This window comes from Bos taurus, chromosome 3 (assembly GCF_002263795.3).
Source record: "Bos taurus isolate L1 Dominette 01449 registration number 42190680 breed Hereford chromosome 3, ARS-UCD2.0, whole genome shotgun sequence".
NCBI lineage: Eukaryota > Metazoa > Chordata > Mammalia > Artiodactyla > Bovidae > Bos > Bos taurus.
This window is the reverse complement of record NC_037330.1, coordinates 97,715,630-97,734,401: the sequence shown is the minus strand read 5'-3', so window position 1 is coordinate 97,734,401 and position 18,772 is coordinate 97,715,630. Positions and strand designations below refer to the sequence as shown.

General features: G+C 45.7%; 1 protein-coding gene across 4 annotated transcripts in view; it reads right to left on the bottom strand.

The window, feature by feature from the left end:
* Window positions 1–1,012: 1,012 nt before the first annotated feature.
* Window positions 1,013–18,772, bottom strand: part of BEND5 (BEN domain containing 5) — a 1,466,135-nt gene continuing 1,448,375 nt past the window's right edge. For 3 of the 4 annotated variants that reach the window (XM_059884715.1, XM_059884717.1, XM_024990145.2), the window contains one exon: window positions 12,143–13,577. In XM_059884715.1, coding sequence (XP_059740698.1) covers window positions 13,457–13,577 — 121 coding nt within the window. In that variant the 3' untranslated portion in view covers window positions 12,143–13,456. Of the gene's footprint in view, window positions 1,184–12,142; window positions 13,578–18,772 lie in introns of those variants that run through there. The other variant, XM_059884716.1, reaches the window with a different exon arrangement.

Below are 18,772 nucleotides of genomic sequence, written 5' to 3'. Positions count from 1 at the left end.
ACCCTCAGCTGTCTCCCTGTCTTCTGGGGAGACAACTCTGGGGAGAGTTTTTGCGCCAGTTCCAAGAAAGTTTCTGGAGGGATTGACCTTTCCCCTCAGTGATAATTAGCTCATTAACACACCATTTACTGGGTTTTCTCCCTGTCCTGTGTCACTTTTGCCTCTCCCTTATCTCTGCTTCCAGGTATCACTTGGAGATTAAGCTGCTTGCTCTGAGTTTCTTGTTCCAGTCCCTGCTTTTGAAAAAAACCCAAACTAAGATACCATGGCAGGCATTATGAATGGAAGGAAGGAAGGAAAGAAGGAAAGGAGGAATGGAGGGAAGACAAAAGAAAGAGAGAGAGAGAGAAAGAAAGGAAAGAAGGAAGGAAGACTGATGGTATTATAATGAGAGGAGAGAAGGATGCTGGAGGTGAATGAATGACCCCTTCTTTGATGAAGGAAGGAGGTGGATGAACGACCACCTGCTTTGATGAAAGAAGACCCTGTCACCTCAGTATCCATTTGTGATGAAAGTCCATAGCTTCCTATGTGTGTTCCACCCTGTTGGCTTGACTCATTATCTTGGAAATATTGAGCCTAAGAGTAATGTGGATGTAACTAATAATAAGTTACCCTCGAAGGAACACTTTCATTTGCTAGGGACTTTATTTATATCGTGTCACTTAATTTTCACAAACTCCTTGTGGCTTAGGCACTAATTAATCCCATTTTATAATTGAGGAACCTCTGGTTCATAGAGGTGGCTCAAGGTCATACAGTGGCAGAGCTAGATCTCAGCTGGGTCAGTCAGACACCAGAGCCCATTGTCCTGTGTGCCCCTCTCTTCATGAGTCTATTACAGCATCCAATAAGGGTCCCACTTCTCCAGTTGCTTGGCAAGCAATTTATAATGCATGCTCTTGAAATCTGGGTGTGCTTCCTCAGGGTCTATGGTGGCCCTAGCAGGGCTGTGCAGTGAAGTACAGGAAATAAAGCACAAGTCCATTTGTTACTCACCATTAACCAACACTTAAGATAAAACATTGCTTTATTTATTCTCTCTGGCAGCTCAAACATGCTCCACGGTATCTATTACACGGTGATGTTAATTAGGTCCGCAGCACTGCACCTTCTGTAGGCAAGGCTCTCCGTGTCGCCCGCTGGTCTCATCTCTCCGGAGGCCTCTGGTTCAGCACCAGGTCTGAGGGACAGAAAGAATCTTTGGGAGGCCCGCATCACCACCAATGTTGCTGAGCCAAGTGTGGGTCTTTACTACCCATACATCTTGCCCAAGCATTGCTCTAGAAACCTGGCATGATCTTCAAGGCTGGCGTGAGATCCTCTTTCAAGGGTGGGCAGTTGGGTTGGAGGGGTCCTAGAACTCTCCAGCTGGCAGAATTATAGAAGCCTTTAATGATCACTACAACAGGCTCATTTTATAGATGTGCGGGCTGAGGTTGGGAGAGGGAGACTGCCTTTTCTAACGTTGCATGAGTGCTAGTAGACTGGGATTTGATTCTGAATATTTTTGCTTCCAGTTCAGGCTCTTTCTAATGGATCATTTTGAGGTCCCTATCCCTTGCTTTCACCCCCTCCCCTTGTGTGGCTGTAGAATGGACACACGTGGAGAATGTTGGTTCCTTTTCCCCACTGGGTCCATTTCCCCTGAAGTTCCTTAAGTAATCCATGGAGTAAACAGAACACTCATTCTTAATTCCGATCTGCAGAGGAGATTGAGGTTCAGAGGGAAGATGACAGCAGCTGAATCAGGCTTAAATCCAGGCTTCTGACTTGGCACTTTTTCTAATAACCACATGTCCTCCTTGAGGATGAATGAATGAATGAATGGATTCTAAACATGCTAAAGAATGAATTCAGGCATGCACAAGGAACAAGGCTTAACATTTGAAAATCCCCAGCAAAGCCGAAGTCTCAGGGCCCATGCAGCTGCTCTGCTCTGCGTTTATTCACAGCGCTCTCCACTTCCAAACATGGCTCAGGACTCAGCCTGGTTTACAGCAGGCCCTGAGCAAGTGCCTCTGAAATTGAACAGAAGAGAACACTCTGGAATCATGGCTCTGAACCACTCATTTCTCCAGGAGCAGCTTGAAGGGGTATTGGGGTGTTAAGGAGAGCAGTCTCTCCATTCCCAACACCACGCCACAGCTGTGTTTCCTACCTTAGGTCGAGGCTGGCCTGAAGAAGGAGAAAGAGAAAACCATGCGGGAGCACAAGAAGACCAACATACAGGAAAGAGCTGTCAACGCCAGGCCATCTGCTGACCACGTGAGGGAAAGGGGTTCTTGGCGCGCTTCCTACCCCAAGAGGCTGATCTGGCTGGAATCCCTATGAGCCTTCCCTGGGAATAGGAAGGAGGAGAGGTGACCCTGACATCCTTTGGGCACAGTCTCAGGGAGGCTGGGCAAAGGGGGTGACCCATTAATATGGATGAAATGTCAAGAGATTAGATAGAATTTTAAACAGAAACTTAATCCAGGCCTCGGACTGGGAGGTGACAGAAAAATGTGCGTAGAATTGACAATGATCTGTAACTGAATACTCAGTAATGCACACACACACACACATTTACAACTACACAAACATGCATTTTCACATCCAGATATAGAGATTACTCATAAAAGTCTCACACACAATGCAAGTATACCAGTACACACACATTTTACATCTATCACAGTCACTTTTTTTCCATCTCTCTCAGCCTCTCCCCATCCCTCTCCTTTCTTTTTCTCCCTGTCATGAATACTCTTAGGTTTAAAGTTTGACACCTTTATATATGGACCTGTAAGCCAAGTTTGCTCTACTTTTCCCAGAAGTTTAAGGGGCTACCCTTATTTATGAACTTCTAGAGGGAGGGATAGATGGAGAAACAGAGCGGCATTAGCTTCACAGAAACATTCTGTTCAGGGCAGGCATCTCATCTCCATGCTCATCACTGTCATCCTCATCAGCAACAACAGCAGTAGCAGCAGCAGTGATACCTGCCAATTCTCAGTGAGTATTTACTCTCTGCTGGGCCTTGTCCTGGGACCTGAGCAATGAGTGAGTCAGTTTTTCCATCTCTAATCATCTCACCCCAAGAACAAAGAAAAATAGAGTGGGGAGGATAAAGCTGATACACAGAAATGAAATGCCAAAGCCACTGACAAGGGCCAAGTGAAAGGTTCAGACAATGGTTCTCAAGAAGCTCAGTAGATGAGTTACCCCTGAGGGCTGGGAGGTGAGGGAAGACTTCCTCAAGGAGGGGTCTTGAAAGACAGGTAAAAATCAAGTCAGCAGAAAGGAATGAGAAGTGCTTGGCAAACACAGATGTTTAATAAGTTTTGTTGGATGAATTAATGACAGGACAATCTATGTCAAAGGCAAGGAATGGACCAAGTAGGGGAGTGACTGATCTGATCTGATCTGATCTGATACTTTCCCAATCATTCTATGTCTGGATCCTCACAATACTCTTGAGAGTGGGTTGGTCGGGGATTATGTACCTATTTCAAGGAGTAAGAACCAGAAACCAGATGAAGCTCTGGGATAACTCCAGACAGGGAAAGAGGCTTAAAAAAAAAAATGTCACCCATCCAGGCAGTATCAGAGCTGGAAGCAGAACTCTCCATCCCAGTGGCTACAGTTTATAATCCTTCTCCCTTTATGATTTGAATCCTGGGGGCAGGAAGTGGTTTGGGGTGAAGGAAGAGGAAATCTGCTTTTTAATGCAAGCGTAGGGCGAGGGGTGGGTTAATAGAGGCCACCTCTGCGACTTCACTTTCACATTTCACTTTCATGCACTGGAGAAGGAAATGGCAACCCACTCCAGTGTTCTTGCTTGGAGAATCCCAGGGACAGAGGAGCCTGGTGGGCTGCTGTCTATGGGGTTGCACAGAGTCAGACACGACTGAAGCAACTTAGCAGCAGCAGCAGCAGCTGCTGCATTGCTCTATCCTGATCTCCTGGCAAAATCTCTCTCTTGTCCTTAGAACTCCGAGGGTAGCATGAACTCTGCCTGTTAGAACTCTGAGGGGAGCACTGGCTCTGCCGGTAAGACAGTCATTTCTCAGCAGTCATTTCAAAGGCAGAGACTCAGGCGTGGAGGATGTGTGGGCACCAACATCCGGCTGCAGAGAAAATGCCTAGAGCCAGGCTCAGGGGAATGAGGCAAAATGAGGTCGTGCACAGGAACAAAGATGAAGTAGCGAGTTCCCTGGGGCAGAGGCTTTTTATAACCAGCGTTAAATATGTATCATTTTGTCAGTCTCAGGACTGAACATGTAAAGACAGAGGGGAAAGTGGAAGGAACACAGCACTGGAACCTGGTGACAGCCGGGCTCTTCCACTTAGGAGCCGGGTGACTTCAGACAGGTTACTTAGACTCTCCAAGCTTCTCTTTCTTTCTCAGGGAACAACATCTGCTTCATAGGGCTGTTGTGAGGATTATAGGAGATCATATAAGACAAAGCAACCCGGAGCGCAGGACCCTGGAGCTGAGTAGGCACTTGGCCAGGGCAGAACAGCAGCAGCAGCAGCAGCAGCAATAGCAGTAGCAGAAGTAGTGGTAGCAGCAGCAGCCCTCGTAGCAGTAGCCACAGCAGCAGCAATAATAGTTGTTTTTATTGTTACAGGAAAAGTGATCAAATTGCCTTGGGCTCTAGAAATAAATTTGGTCTTCAAGAAAAGACTGGAGATGAAGTAAATCCATCTCATCCATTGAGACAGATTTTGAGAGTGGGGCCTTGAAGACCATCCAGGACTTTGCCTTTCACACGGAGCTGGAATTTAGTTCTGTAGGTAAGGGGAGCCACGGATGAAATCTGAGCAGTGGAATGTCTCAGAGAGGTCAGTACTTTGGGAAGACAGATCTGTAATTAGGATCCAGTTATTAAAATAAGTTCAGAATGAGATTTTGAATTCAAGATTTATTCATTCTTTCATTCTGCTATATTAACTGAGTGCCTCTGGCATGTCTGCAGCTGTGTTAGGTGATATGAGAGGAATGGAGATGAATAAAACCTAGTCTCTGCTCTCAGAAATTAGATGATAATGAAGGAGGTGACTATTATCTCAGTGAAGTAATTGATAAATAGATAAATCAACAAAGAGCTGGGAGACACAAGAAGAGGAAGCAATTCATTACAGTTCTGTGATTGGGGAAGATGTCATGGAGGTGGGATAAGTCTTGAATGATGGGAAGGATTTACTTTAGTTAAGAAGAGTGGAGGAACTTCCCTGGTGGTCTGATACTCCACACTCCCAATGCAGGGGGCCCAGGTTTGATTCCTGGTTGGAGAACTAGATCCCACGTGCTGCAACTAAAGATCCTGCATGCTGCAGCAAAGACCTGGTGCATCTAGACAGATATGAGGGGCACCAAGCAGGCAGAATCAGCAGGATGCGGCACCTGACCAGCAGGGAGGTGAGAAAGACACAGAAGTGGGATGATATCCAAGCTTTTGGCTTGGATAATTGTTTGGAAAGAGTTGCCATAAACATGGGGTTATGTTTCATAGAGATTGTAGATGCTTACTTTGAGAGAGCGAGAATTGATTAGCAAGAGAGTATCAGAAGGTGGGGAGGTCAACGAGGGACTGTTCCAGCAACCCAGGCAGGATACGGTGGTGGGAGTAAAGAGGAGGAAAAGTATGGAAAAGGGAAAGGAAGGAAAATGGATGACAATCCTGCCAATAAGTATTATTTCCCATATTAAAGACAAGGTAAGTAAACTCTGCTTTAAATGATTCACAAGACAAAAATAGCAAGGAGTGAGGTTGACAGGAAAAATTCAGGACTATCTGACTCCTAAGTCACTCCATCATACTGCTGGAAGGCAGATGCATCATGGAGCAGAAGCAATGAGCCTTGATGACTGATTGGCTTTGTACAGGGAAGAAGGGACGGGAGTTAAGACAATGGCAAAGTTTCCAGGCAGGAAAATAGGACACTAACCAAGACAGCTGGTGCCAAGGTGAGAAGCAGATCTGGCTTCAAGACTGAGATGCGGGCCCAAAATAAACTTGAGGTCTTAGGAGGAAAGTGAATTTTAAACATGAAAGAATTAAAACAAGTGTCATAGAAATGACTTCGTGAATTGGTCAGGCTTAGTGCTGAGGTTTGGGGTTGAGCAGAGAGGCAGTGGGACATGGCTGAGCTGAGTGTGTACCCAATTCCTGTACGAATTACTTATGAGCTGTGGACTATGAGCAAAGGCCTTAATTACACGAATACCAGTTTCTTCTTTCTACAAAATGGGGAAAAATAAGCCCTGTCCAGCATGCACGCTGAGTTTGATGAGAGCAGGTAGAGTTAATAGAGGTGAGTGTGCTTCAGGGAACTCCTGAGTTTTAGCTGGCAGAGCGTATTGGTATGATAACTTCATAGGGAACACCCTGGAGACACTGTGAAAGAAAGTGAGAGTGAAAGTTGTTCAGTCCTGTCCAACTCTTTGCAACCCCATGGACTGTAGTCGACGGAATTCTCCAGGACAGAATACTGGAGCTGGTAGCCTTTTCCTTCTCCAGGGGATCTTCCCAACCCAGGGATTGAACTCAGGTCTCCCACATTGCAGGCGGATTGTTTAGCAGCTGAGCCACAAGGGAAGACCAAGTATACTGGAGTGGGTAGCCTATCCCTTCTCCAGGGGATCTTCCCAACCCAGGAATCGAACCAGGGTCTCCTGTGTTGCAGGTGGATTCTTTACCAACTGAGCTAACAGGGACACTGTACACCAATCAAAAATAGCATAGAAAGAGGTTCTTATAAATCCTGCTAAGATTTGTTAGTTATTTTAATAAAACATGGTATCTTACAGAACCTATACCCCCCGCCCCCCCACCCCTTGCTTTTTAGTCTTGTCGGTTCTGCCTCAAGTTAGTTGGGAGAACATTGCGTCCAGCCCTGTTTTCCTACTTGTTCTGAGCCCAAACTTACAAATACACTGATCCCTCAGTGTGGCTGTTTTTCTTCCAGGTACTTTTCTCATTCCTGTCTTCAGGGAGGGTTTGTACTTCTGTCTGTACCTCATTTGGAAGTAAGAAAAGCTTTGGCTTCAAGGAAAGGGTTTCTGATTCTAGCAAGTTAAAGGTGGTGGGTTGGGGAGAGAGTTCTACTTTATGCCAAGTATTTTATAGGTGTTACTGTATTTTGAAGACAGGTTTATTGAAGTATAATTGATATACAAAGACCTATATATATTTAATGTTTACCATTTGACAAGTTTGGAATAGGTCAGAAACTTGTGAGCCCATCATCACAGTCAAGGTAACAAACATATCCATCACCTCCAAACATTTCATGTGCCTCTTTTTGGGTCTTTTGTTTGTTTTGTTGTTGTTGTTATAAGAAGACTTAACATGAGATCACCCTTATGGCAGAAAGTGAAGAGGAACAAAAGAGCCTCTGGTGAAAGTGAAAGAGGAGACTGAAAAAACTGGCTTAAAATGCAACATTCAAAAACTGGATACATTGGCATCTGGTCCTATTACTTCATGGCAAATAGATGGGGAAACAATGGAAACAGTGAGAAATTTTATTTCCTTGGTCTCCAAAATCACTGCAGGTGGTGACTGCAGCCATGAAATTAAAAGACGCTTGCTCCTTGGAAGAAAAGCTATGACCAACCTAGACAGCATATTAAAAAGTAGAGACGTTACTTGCTGATAAAGGTCCATCTAATCAAAGCTATGGTTTTTCCAGTGGTCATGCATGGATGTGAGAGTTGGACCATAAAGAAAGATGAGTGCTGAAGAATTGATGCTTTTGAACTGTGGTGTTGGAGAAGACTCTTAAGAGTCCCTTGGACTGCAAGGCGATCAAACCAGTCAATCCCAAAGGAAATCCTGAATATTCTTTGGAAGGACTGATGCTGAAGCTCAAATACTTTGGCCACCTGATGCGAAGAGCTGACTCATTAGAAAAGACCCTGATGCTGGGAAAGATTGAGGGCAGGAGGAGAAGGGGACGGCAGAGAATGAGATGGTTGGATGGCATCACCGACTCGATGGACGTGAGTTTGTGCAAGCTCTGCGAGTTGGTGATGGACAGGGAAGCCTGGTGTGCTGCAGTATATGGAGTCACAGAGTCGGACATGACTGAACAACTGAACTGAACTGAACTGAACTGAACATGAGATCTACCCTCCTAATAAATTAACTACCTCCTACAATATTAACTTCCCTGGTGGCTCAGATGGTAAAGCGTCTGCCTACAATGCGGGAGACCCAGGTTCAATCCCTGGGTCGGGAAGATCCTCTGGAGAAGGAAATGACAACCCACTCCAGCACTCTTGCCTGGAAAATCCCATGGACGAAGTAGCCTGGGAGGCTACAGTCCATGGGGTCACAAAGAGTCAGACACGACTGAGCAACTTCACTTTCACTTTCACAATATTAACTAGAGGTGCTGTGTTGTACATAGGTGTTATTATATTTAATCCTCCCAATAACTGGGATGTAGGTATTACAATTTCTGTTTTACAAATGTGGATCCTGGAACTTAAAGAGGTTAAATTATTTGCCCAAAGCCATTCAGCTAGATAACGGAAGAACTAGGATTCACATTTCAGTCTATCTGACTTTTTCAACCAAGGCTGTCCATATTATGTTATAATACCTCCCCTATTCTGTCTACCCTGGTGCCCCATTGGCTGAGCTGAGCCATGAGGGAAAAATCTCTAATCTCAATGCCCTTAAATGGCTCAGGAGGTAGGACTCAGAGGAAATTTCTGGACAATGATTGAGGACACAGTGGGCTCAGCTTACACACTCCAGAGGAAAAGGGTGATACAAAACTTGAACTAGATTATCTGCCTGGGGTCAGTAACCCAGAGGGTGCCTGGAAGGGCCTTGTACCTTGCTGAGCTTCCAGGAATTCTGGAAGACCTAGAAGCTTCTGCATGTCAAGTGACAAATGACACCCTACCCTGTTGGAGTGCCCAGCAGGGACTCACACAGGTGTGTGGGAAGGAGAGATGGGAAGAAGGCAGGGTTCTAGCAGTAGGTGCTAAAAATTTCCTGAAATCCTCACACATACACCCAGCCTGGAAACTTCCATGCTCCATTCCTCTCTCCCATCCCCTCCTACCTCTCAGTGAGGCCATGATTTACTTGTTAATCTGCTTTCACCTGTTTTCCTGTTTTGATCTGATTTTACCTGGAAACTAATGGAGAAGGTCCTGTGCAGAGTGGTAGGAAGAGAACTGGGATTGAATCCAGGTTCTCAGTAGCTATATGAATTTTAAAGAAAGTATTTTACTTTTAGGGGTTCTTAATTTTCTCACCTGGGAAACGAGAAAGTGATACTTACCTCTAGGGGCTGCTGGGAGTATCCAATGAGGCAATCTATGCAAAAGCATCTGGCACAATGCTTGGCACACAGTAAATGTTCAATAAATATCTGGTGGGTGTATGAACTGATGCTCCACAAATGTTAATCACTCCAGACTTCCAAAGTTGGCACTGCACTTACTACTTAGAAAAATGAGGAGTTGAGTCCTCTTAGGTAGGTCTCCAGTGTGTCATTGAATTACAGTTAAAGGACACAAACTCATCCTGTACCTTCCCCACCCCATTCAGGGGCAATGGGGAAAGCTCCCAGCTGAAAGCTCCCTGCTATTGCTGATGCTGTAAAGCAAATATCACCAGAGGCAGGTGACTCAGCCTCTGCTCTGGACCTCAGCACAAAGAATCTGGGTGGCCTCTGGCTTGTCTGCCACAGCTTCTGAAGATAAACTGACTGACCTCTGGGCCTGTGAACTAATACAGAGCAAGCCTGGCACTGTTTATGGAGATTTGTATGAAAGTCAGGCAGAGGCCCAGGGTGTCTCTCCACTCTCCTCCCTTCCTCGCTGCATTGTTGTCTCACCCTCCTCAGTACACTAATTTTGTAGCTGGTTCTACCCACTGTGGATCTAGCCTGAGAAGGAAGTGGGCAGACAAGAGAGGTTAGAGCGCCCCCTTCTGGGGCTGAGTGAGCTGGTAGCTTCTGGGTGGTTCACTGTCTTTCTGTGTTGGTGCTGTCCTCAACCTCAGTGCTGAAACTCTTCCCCTCTTAACCTGGGACCGTAGGTATAACCTGGTCCAAGAAAGCTACGGAGTTGCTGAGCAGGCTAAGGCCACAAAGAAGTCCACTGGCAACCCCTGGTTCCTTAGACTCAGCCTCCCTGCTCTACTTCTGTGGAGAAGCAGACACCCATTTTGCAAACATGTCCTACAGTTTTATAGTCATGTATTTTTCCCTCCTAAGGATTGCTAACTGTTAGCAGGGTCCATATTCTGTAATTTAGAGATGTTTACTATCACTTGTTTAGTGTTAAGTGATACTTATTATACTGTAAACCCCATTGTTTGGCATTAGGAATGTAACCCCCATCTTATGTCATTTCTCTCCACAGTTATAGAGTAGGAAGTAATGCCACTGTTAATTCAGCATGCCTTAGAGGAAGAAAATCCCTGTCGTTCCTCCATGACAGATGTTCATTCAGATTCTGCTTGCATGCCTCTAGTGATGGGGAACTCTGTGTCTCTCAGGGACCTCATCCAGTGGTTGACAACTCTATTCACTAGAAGGTTTTCCTCACTTTTGAGCTGAAATTGTCTTACTAAGACTACTTCCCTGGATTTGGTTCTTACCCTTTGGCAACACAGAACAAGTTTGCTTTTTTTTCTGACAAAAAGAATATCCAAGATACTTTTTCAACTTTTTAGATATTGTGATGTTGCTTTCCTTAACCTCCTCCCTCTCATTTTTCATCTCATGGATAAACAGCTCCTGTTTCCTTATCCATTTCCAATGGGAAGTGATTTGCAGACACCTTGTCATCCTGGTCACATCCAACTAACAGCTATCACTTATTGAATGACCCATGTGCTGTGCTGAAGTGTCTCATGTGCTGTGCTGGGCTTAGTTGCTCAGTCATGTCTTACTCTTTGCAGCCATGGACTGTAGCCTGCCAGGCTCCTCTGTCCATGGGGATTCTCCAGGCAAGAATACTGGAGTGGGTTGCCATTCCCTCCTCCAGGGGATCTTCCCAACCCGGGAATTGAATTGGGGTCTCCTGCATTTCAGGCAGATTATTTACCAACTGAGCTACCAGGGAAGCCCCAATATCCCCCATAAAATCCCATTAAACCCACATACCTACTGTAATGAGGTAGACATAACTATCACCATGTTATAGGAATTAAGATTCAGAGAGGTTAAATAACTTACCCAAGATCACACAGATATTAAGAGACAGAATAAACGTTTGAATGCAGAATTAGAATCCAGAGTCGCCTGACTCCAAAATTTTCTTTTAAACCAGTAGCATGCCTGAGCTTTTAAGACCTATGGTCCAATTAATCAATGCAGCTTTTCAGAAGTGCAGTTATATTTTCATAACTGAACATATCCTATTGATAAAAAGTTGATGAAAATAGCTAACTTTTTATGTCAATGAAGATTTGGTAAAATGGGTATCAGATCAGTTTACTTCCAGTAAAATGTAAATTGGAAAAGTACATGTGTGAGTGTATACTCAGTTGCTTCAGTCGTGTCTGACTCTGTGTGACTCTATGGACTGTAGCACCCCCCACCCCCAACCCCAGGCTCCTCTGTCCATGGGGATTCTCCAGCCAAGAATTCTGGGGTAGTTTGCTATGCCCTCCTCCAGGGGATCTTCCTGACCCAGGGATCGAACTTGTGTCTCTTATGTCTCTTGCATTGGCAGGCGGGTTCTTTACTACTAGCACCACTTAGGAAGCTATGCCATAATTTAATATGCAGTATAAATCTATAAAATGAACGACCTAAGCACCAAAAAAAGTGGGGTCTAAATATGGTCACCTTATGAAAGCAATCTGGGCAGGGAAAAATAGATCTGGTCTATTATCTCTGATTTTATGCAATCTGCCTCTCCTTATGCCATCTCAAGAGATGCTCTTGTTTCTGAAAGGCCCGCCACAGTGTTGATTTGCATTGAGCTGGCTGCAGTCAAATAAACTCCCCAGGATTCTGCCACAGGAACGGCTGGAAAGTCAAGCCTTGACTGTCCTTCCTTACCTTGATGACAGAGTCCCTGACAGCAAAGTGAGGGTTACATCAAATTGGGTCAACTTGCTGGTTCTTGAGGGAGGGAGAGACCTAGAGGGAAGGCGCCAAGAATGCTCAGAGGAACAGAGAAGCTGCAGGAAGCACTTTATTTGTGTTCCTCTGGGCAACAAGAACCCAGGGGAGAACTGTATATACAACACAACATTTGTACCCAGCTAACATATGTTTTTTCTTTTTTTAATCATTTCTGAAAAGCAATAAGCAAAGGGAGAATAAGCTTTGCTCTCAATTTTTAACATACTTTGAAAATCTCCAATCCAAAGCAAAAGAAAGCTAAACTGAAGCTTTGTGCTAAAGGCCCTATCTCCCCGGAGCCTCCCTTCCTCTCCCTATCTTCTAATCCTCATTTCCGGGAGGTCATTTTAATTAGCAGGCTGTCATGGTGACTCAGCCTGCTGCTTCACAGACAGGAAGTGAGCCAACTCCCCTGGACCCATTCATCATGCAAAGGCACTTTACTCTGTAGAAAAATGCACAGGGCAAGTGAGCTTGCCCTGCCTTGGGAATTGCCACGGTTGTTGTTTTACTTTATCAACCCCACCTGCCTCAGAGTGCATTCTTTTGTCTTTTGCATCTTCTGTACCTGACAGTCAGCCTCCTCCCCTCTATGGCAGAGTTTTCATATCCTCTTCTTCAGTGGTCAGTTTTGATCTCAGATCCTAGGATCTAGAGATCTTAACCATGAGAGAGACCTTCTGAAATGTGCAGCTAATACTTTTTGTTTTAGGAGCTAAGGTTTCAATGAAACTACCCAGGCCATACTGGGACATAGCTATTGGGACATAGCTCTTAGGGCAGTTCTCTGGAGTTGCATGCTGGGGTGTAGGGGAGTCAGGGAGCATGCAGCTCATAGATAAAGTGACTGTATGTCTAAGACCACTGTGAGCTCAAAAATTCTGACCCATTGTTACCAAAGGCGCATTTGTCTTTTGCTTTGTATGCGTTGATGGTATTGTTTTGGGTCAGCAAATATGGACACCGCGTTTCTAAAACAGTAAACAACGTGGCCTAGTCTAAAAGGTATCTATAGTAACTGCACAACTTAGAACAGTCAAGGGGCTGGAAAGCACTGACTAGAGAAGAGATACGGGGGTTTTCTCTTCCTGTGAGGGTCTCTGTTGTGGAAATTAGCATCTGTACTCATCTGGTCTGAGTCTCCTATTTTGTTCCTGAGCCTTAAGCTGAAGGCTCACAATTGATTTTCAAATAGTAAAAAGGAAAATCGATGATGAAATTTCTCATTTTTCCCCCCTTCCCTTTCGCTAGCTTATACATGTTCTCACAGTCATTATCTTGGAAACTAGAAAAGGGTGATTAATTTCATGGCCCAGCAGAAAATGCATGCTCTTGCCACCACAAGACCTCCCTGGATTCCACATCCTTAAAAAGAGTTTGAAGGGTCTTTGTGGTTCACTGAGCTCTTCTTGTCCCCTTTGCCGTTGGGGTGGTTGCTGGCCGGGCCCCGCAGGAGTGAGTGCTTGTAGGAAGGGGGTTTTCCTTTCCTGCAAAGGGGGAGATAACAGAAAGAGAGAAGAAAGAAGCACATATACACGCTGCATTGGAATCATCTGTGTGTATGTCTGTCTCCCCCACTGGACTGTGAGCCGTGCATCCACCACTGGACTAGGAGCAGTGGCCTTGACTGCCTCATCTAGACATCTCAGCAACCCAGCCCAAGGCATGACTGAATGAATGACTCTTGGATGAATGGATGGGTTGTATCATTCTGGTTCTGGAGAAAACCTAACTGCCCTAAGGTTATAATACTTCCACATTTCTACCTTGATTCTAACTCATTCTATCCATTTCACGGTGGGCTGCAGATGAACACATAGACAAGCTATAGGTTGGCAGAGCCAGGGGCTTCATTCCCTTCATAACCATCATGGGCTCCAGAGTCCCTTTATATTTCTCAGCATAACCTAATTATGGCATTTCATGGTGGGTCTGACTCCCCTACAAGCTCGGGAGCTCTCCAAAGGCAGAGATGTCTCTACTTTACCTCTGTATCTCAGTGCTCAGCACCCAGTGCAATACCCTTAACATTCTCTTCAACAGTTGTTCACTTTCTGTTCTGCTCCTGGTGGGCAGGAACCAAGTTTTATCTATGTTTGCATTTTTCTTCATATGGGGCCTTATTTATTACATTTTGAGTAATAAACTGATGTGCCATTCATTCAAGCATTGGACTACGATTTATATGCAGTGGAAAGACTGGCCAATCCAGAAAGAACTGAACTGAATTCTCAGGCTGGCTATAGGTGAGAGGTACGACCTTGAGCAAGTTACTTGAATTCTCTGAGCTTCGTTTACAAAATGAGGACAAAATATTCCAGTTTCAGGGTGATGTGATGTTAAATGAGACACTACAAATAAACACACCCAGTGTCTTCCTTTGCCTACTGTAACTTACAAAGGCATGCCGCCACATGCTAGGTGTGGCCCAATGGACTCTGGAGGTGACAGAGGTGAATCCGACATTGATGTTGTCCTCAGGCTGCTTACAGTTTAGTAGAGGTCATAGTGGTGTGAAGTAACTACACAAAATAATAAATAATAGAGAACTACAACTCCTGGCAGAAAATGGTAATGCCACAAATATGGGAATCTCTTGGGCTGTTAGATTTAGGACTCAATAAGTGACTTCTTATAACCCATGCTGCTCTGATTCTGGAGTATCATTTCCTTCATTGCTGATGAGTCATGAATAGGATAAAGACAAGACCAGGTGGCAGCACACAAAAGGGACACCTCGCCCTCATGTAGCGCCTCAACCAGGAAGCCTCACAGACTAAATTCCACGCTCATGACAGACCTTGCTAACACAGGAAGATCATCTAGCGTGGTTGAGACACATCTAAGTCTTAGTACCCATCAACAGGCTGGAACACACACTTGGAATGTCATTTACAGGCGATGTGATCTTGAAGAAGTCCTTTCTCTTCTCTGGCCCACATTTCTTCTTTTGTAAAATAGTAGCGCCCATGTCGTTCCTGCATTCTAGGCTCTGGTGAATGAGGGCTGGGGAAGAGCTTTGCCCATTACAAGGTGCCATTCACGTGTCACTGAGAGTGTGGGTCTTTACTCCCAAAGGAAGCATGGGAAACAAGATGGATTGGTTTCTTTGGGGGTGACAGAGGGTGTGCAAGCCCAAGTATGATCACAGGTGGGGTGGTCCCAGGTAGATGGCGTGCATGAGGAGAAGGGTGTGTGATAGCCAGGGGGGAGTGTGGACATGCAAAATGACTGTGGGGTCCTTACAGAGGCAAAAAACATCCACAGCTCCAGATGGGGGCACAGAGAGAGGCATCAGCAGGCAAACCTCCCACCTATGGGCCCCACAGAGCTACTCCTCTTCCTACAGGGCCCCCTTCCACCTATCTAGACTCCCTCCTTTGGAAAGCCGACTCCCCAGAAAATAAGCTGCTCCCCTCCCTTGGTTCCCACAGCACTTTGGGCCTCATCTCTCAGCATGCCATTCTCTGGGGAGTTGTTGCCCAGCTGTTTTTCTCATAGGACTGTTAGTTTGATGCATCTGATTTTTCTCCATAATTCCTGAATAGTATGAAGTATGGCTTGAGGATTGTTTGATGAATTAAATGAACTGTTAGTCCCATCTTTCACCACCTCTACTGTCCTCAACATCCAGGCCTGTCATTACCTTATTTTGTGCCTTTTCAGCTTCTGCTTCCTGCCTTCTATGCCCTTTCCCCCAACCTGGAATGCCCCCCTCTCCTCCATTTCATCCACTTGAATTCTACATGTCCTTGGAAACCAAGTTTAAACCCCACTTCCTGCATGAAGCCTTCCTTGGGTACTCCTAAAGACTCCCAAATGTTTGCCAGCAGCAGTGGGAGAGTAATTTCTGGTGGGGTCTCACTTTTCTATAACACAAAAGTGTTGAAGTGGACGATTCTTAGGGGATGCTTCAGTTCTACCATTTCATAACTCATACATCCAGAGCTTATGTAGGACTTACTCCCAACTAGGCCTCGGATGTGCACTGAGGATACAGGAGTGATAAAATAGATCCTTAAGGAGCAATCCATCTAGTGGTGGAGTCAGACATACAAAGGTGCCGTGACAATATGCTAGGGGATGTACCATGCACACATGTGTGCAAAATGCGGTTAGGGGTTCAGCAGAGAGAAGGAGCTCCATCTCCAGTGGAGAACAAGGACCAAGAAACAGAGGTGCAATATCCAGACTGGGCTTTGAAAGATAAGCTGGCATTCTCCATCTAGAGACAGACAGGGAGAACATTCCAGAAAGAGGGAAAAGGATGAACATGGAGCAATGACTTACTTAATTGGGGGTATAAAGTTGTAGAAAGCAGGTAGGGGGAGACGGTGCTCACAGGGAAAGGTGTGTGCTAGGAAGCTGCATATGAAGTTTTCAATGAAGGCCAGGGCTTTGACCAGCAAGAGGAGGAACTGAAACGTTACTGAAGATAATGGGGAACCATGGAGGTTTTTGAAAGAGGGCACGAGGTGCTAGGTAGCTGAGCACATTTATACGTTGCTTGGTATTGTTTCTGATCTTTGCATGTAGACATCCTTCTCCTCTGTGAATCTGGGCTCCTGATGGGCAAACATTATCTATGTTCCCCCAGCATCACGTTCAGGGCCTGCCACTTAGTGGGCTGCAGGGAGATGCAGAGCTGATGATTCCCACCCCTCCCCTGTACACAGGGACACATCCAAACCCCCCCGTGGAGGCAGCCCTTCACTGTCACTGAGCCCGAGCCCACCTCACACTCAGGGGCCTGCCCACGCTCTGTGCTCAGCTTCATCTCCCCACAGAGGCTCACCTGCCTTGTCTAATTTGTATCCACCTTGATGGGACATTTTGTGTCCCTGTGGTTGAGATAAGCGTGGGGTCTCAGCTCTGGTCATCGCTGCCATGTCCCTGAGCCTGCACTCTCAGGCCCACAGCTTGTCCCTCTCCCAGGGACGCTGACAGGCTCCTACCAGCACATGGGTGGAAACTGACACAGTATAATTATCCATTGAGATGAGAGAAAACAAAGATTAATTCTGAGTCAAAACATTTAATTTGCCTTTGAAACTAGAACTGCTCTTTCATGTATGTTATTCAATGCTTGGGTGGAAAATAATACGAAAATGGGGACATAGTCAAGTTCCAAATCAGAGCTGTGTATCCTCCTGAGATTTGTGTTTTCAAGAGTTGCTGACAAATTGAGAACTAGGTGATATTCAAAGTTTGATGAGGGAGAGATGTGGGGATTCAAGAGGGTGTTTATTCTATTCTTCTTAGGTGAAGGGTGGGTGCCTTTACTGTGAGTCCTCAAGGCTGTGAACTCTGAGGAAGGAGTCCTTCAGCTCTTCTCTAATGAGGGTTCCAAAGCTCAGCGCAGGGCCCTGAACTCCCCTGTAACCTTTAGGCCCAGTTTCAGGGTCCTGCCTCCCCCATCTTGAAGAACTCTTCACTAACTGATGCTCAGAGCATGAGGCTGGGGATTGGGATGGGGGGGCCTGGCTACCTAGCCCTGCCTGTGGCCAGTCCTGTCCACTTCTGGGGCCTTGGACGCTGTATCTGCACAATGGTGATCGTTACTCTGTGGATGTCAGTGCAACATGCAAAGCAAAGTGGGAAAGGATCAAGTTACTTTTATTTAGGCTGACAGAGGACCTGAAAGGGACAATCCCCAAATTAATTGTAAATGAGATTCTATGAATTCTTTCGAGTTTATAAAAGTGAAGTCGCTCAGTCATGTCTGACTCTTTGCGACCCCAGGGACTGTAGTCTGCCAGGCTCCTCCATCCGTGGGAGTTTCTGAGCAAGAATACTGGAGTGGGTTGCCATTTCCTTCTCCAGGGGATCTTCCCAACCCAGGGATCGAATCTTTGTCTCCTCCACTGCAGGAAGACTCTTTTCTGTCTGAGCCACCAGGTAAGCTGCCAAATGCGCCTTCTAAAGGCTAATCCACCAGGATGGGGGTGAACAACTGAGACAGAGCATGAGTTTATAAAACTTTAAATTTTTAAGAACTCAACCCAGCAAGAATGATTTCTAAGGATGAACTGAGCACCTTCGTCTAGAGGTGAGCTCCTCAAGGTCAGGGTCATGCTTTAATCATTTATTCGTTCAAGCCTCCCCTTCCCCACTAGGGACTTGGCATAAAGTGTTGTTTTCCTAAGTGAATGAACGAAAGGATATATACATGCATCCATGCTCCATACAGCCTAGGCACTGTGGGAGAACAGAGAAGAAGAGACATGCTTCTTCTAAAGGCTAATCCACCAGGATGGGGGTGAACAACTGAGCTAGAGTACATTGTGGTGTAGACTCCTCGTGGAGCTGGGGCTCAGAGAGGAGGGACTCCCAACTGGATGGGATGTGGGTTCTGAGAGATCAGCCAGCCCATCTAGATAAATCCAGGGACTTGCCCTAGGCTGTGATGAGCTGTCTGGAAATCTGGGCCTGTAGCACAGAAGCCCCAGGAGATGGAAACATTCACTGAGCACCTCCTGGCTGCCGGGCACCGGACCATGCTTGTATCTAATCTTTAAAACCACCCTTAGAGGTTGCTGTTATTACCCTCACTTTAGGAAGGCAGAAAGAGGTTTTACAAAGCCAAGAAATCTGTCTCACATCTCATGAGCTTGAGACAGAATTTGAACCTACACTGAGAGTGAGAAAGGCTTCCTGCTGGAGGTAGAGCTTAGCTGGACCT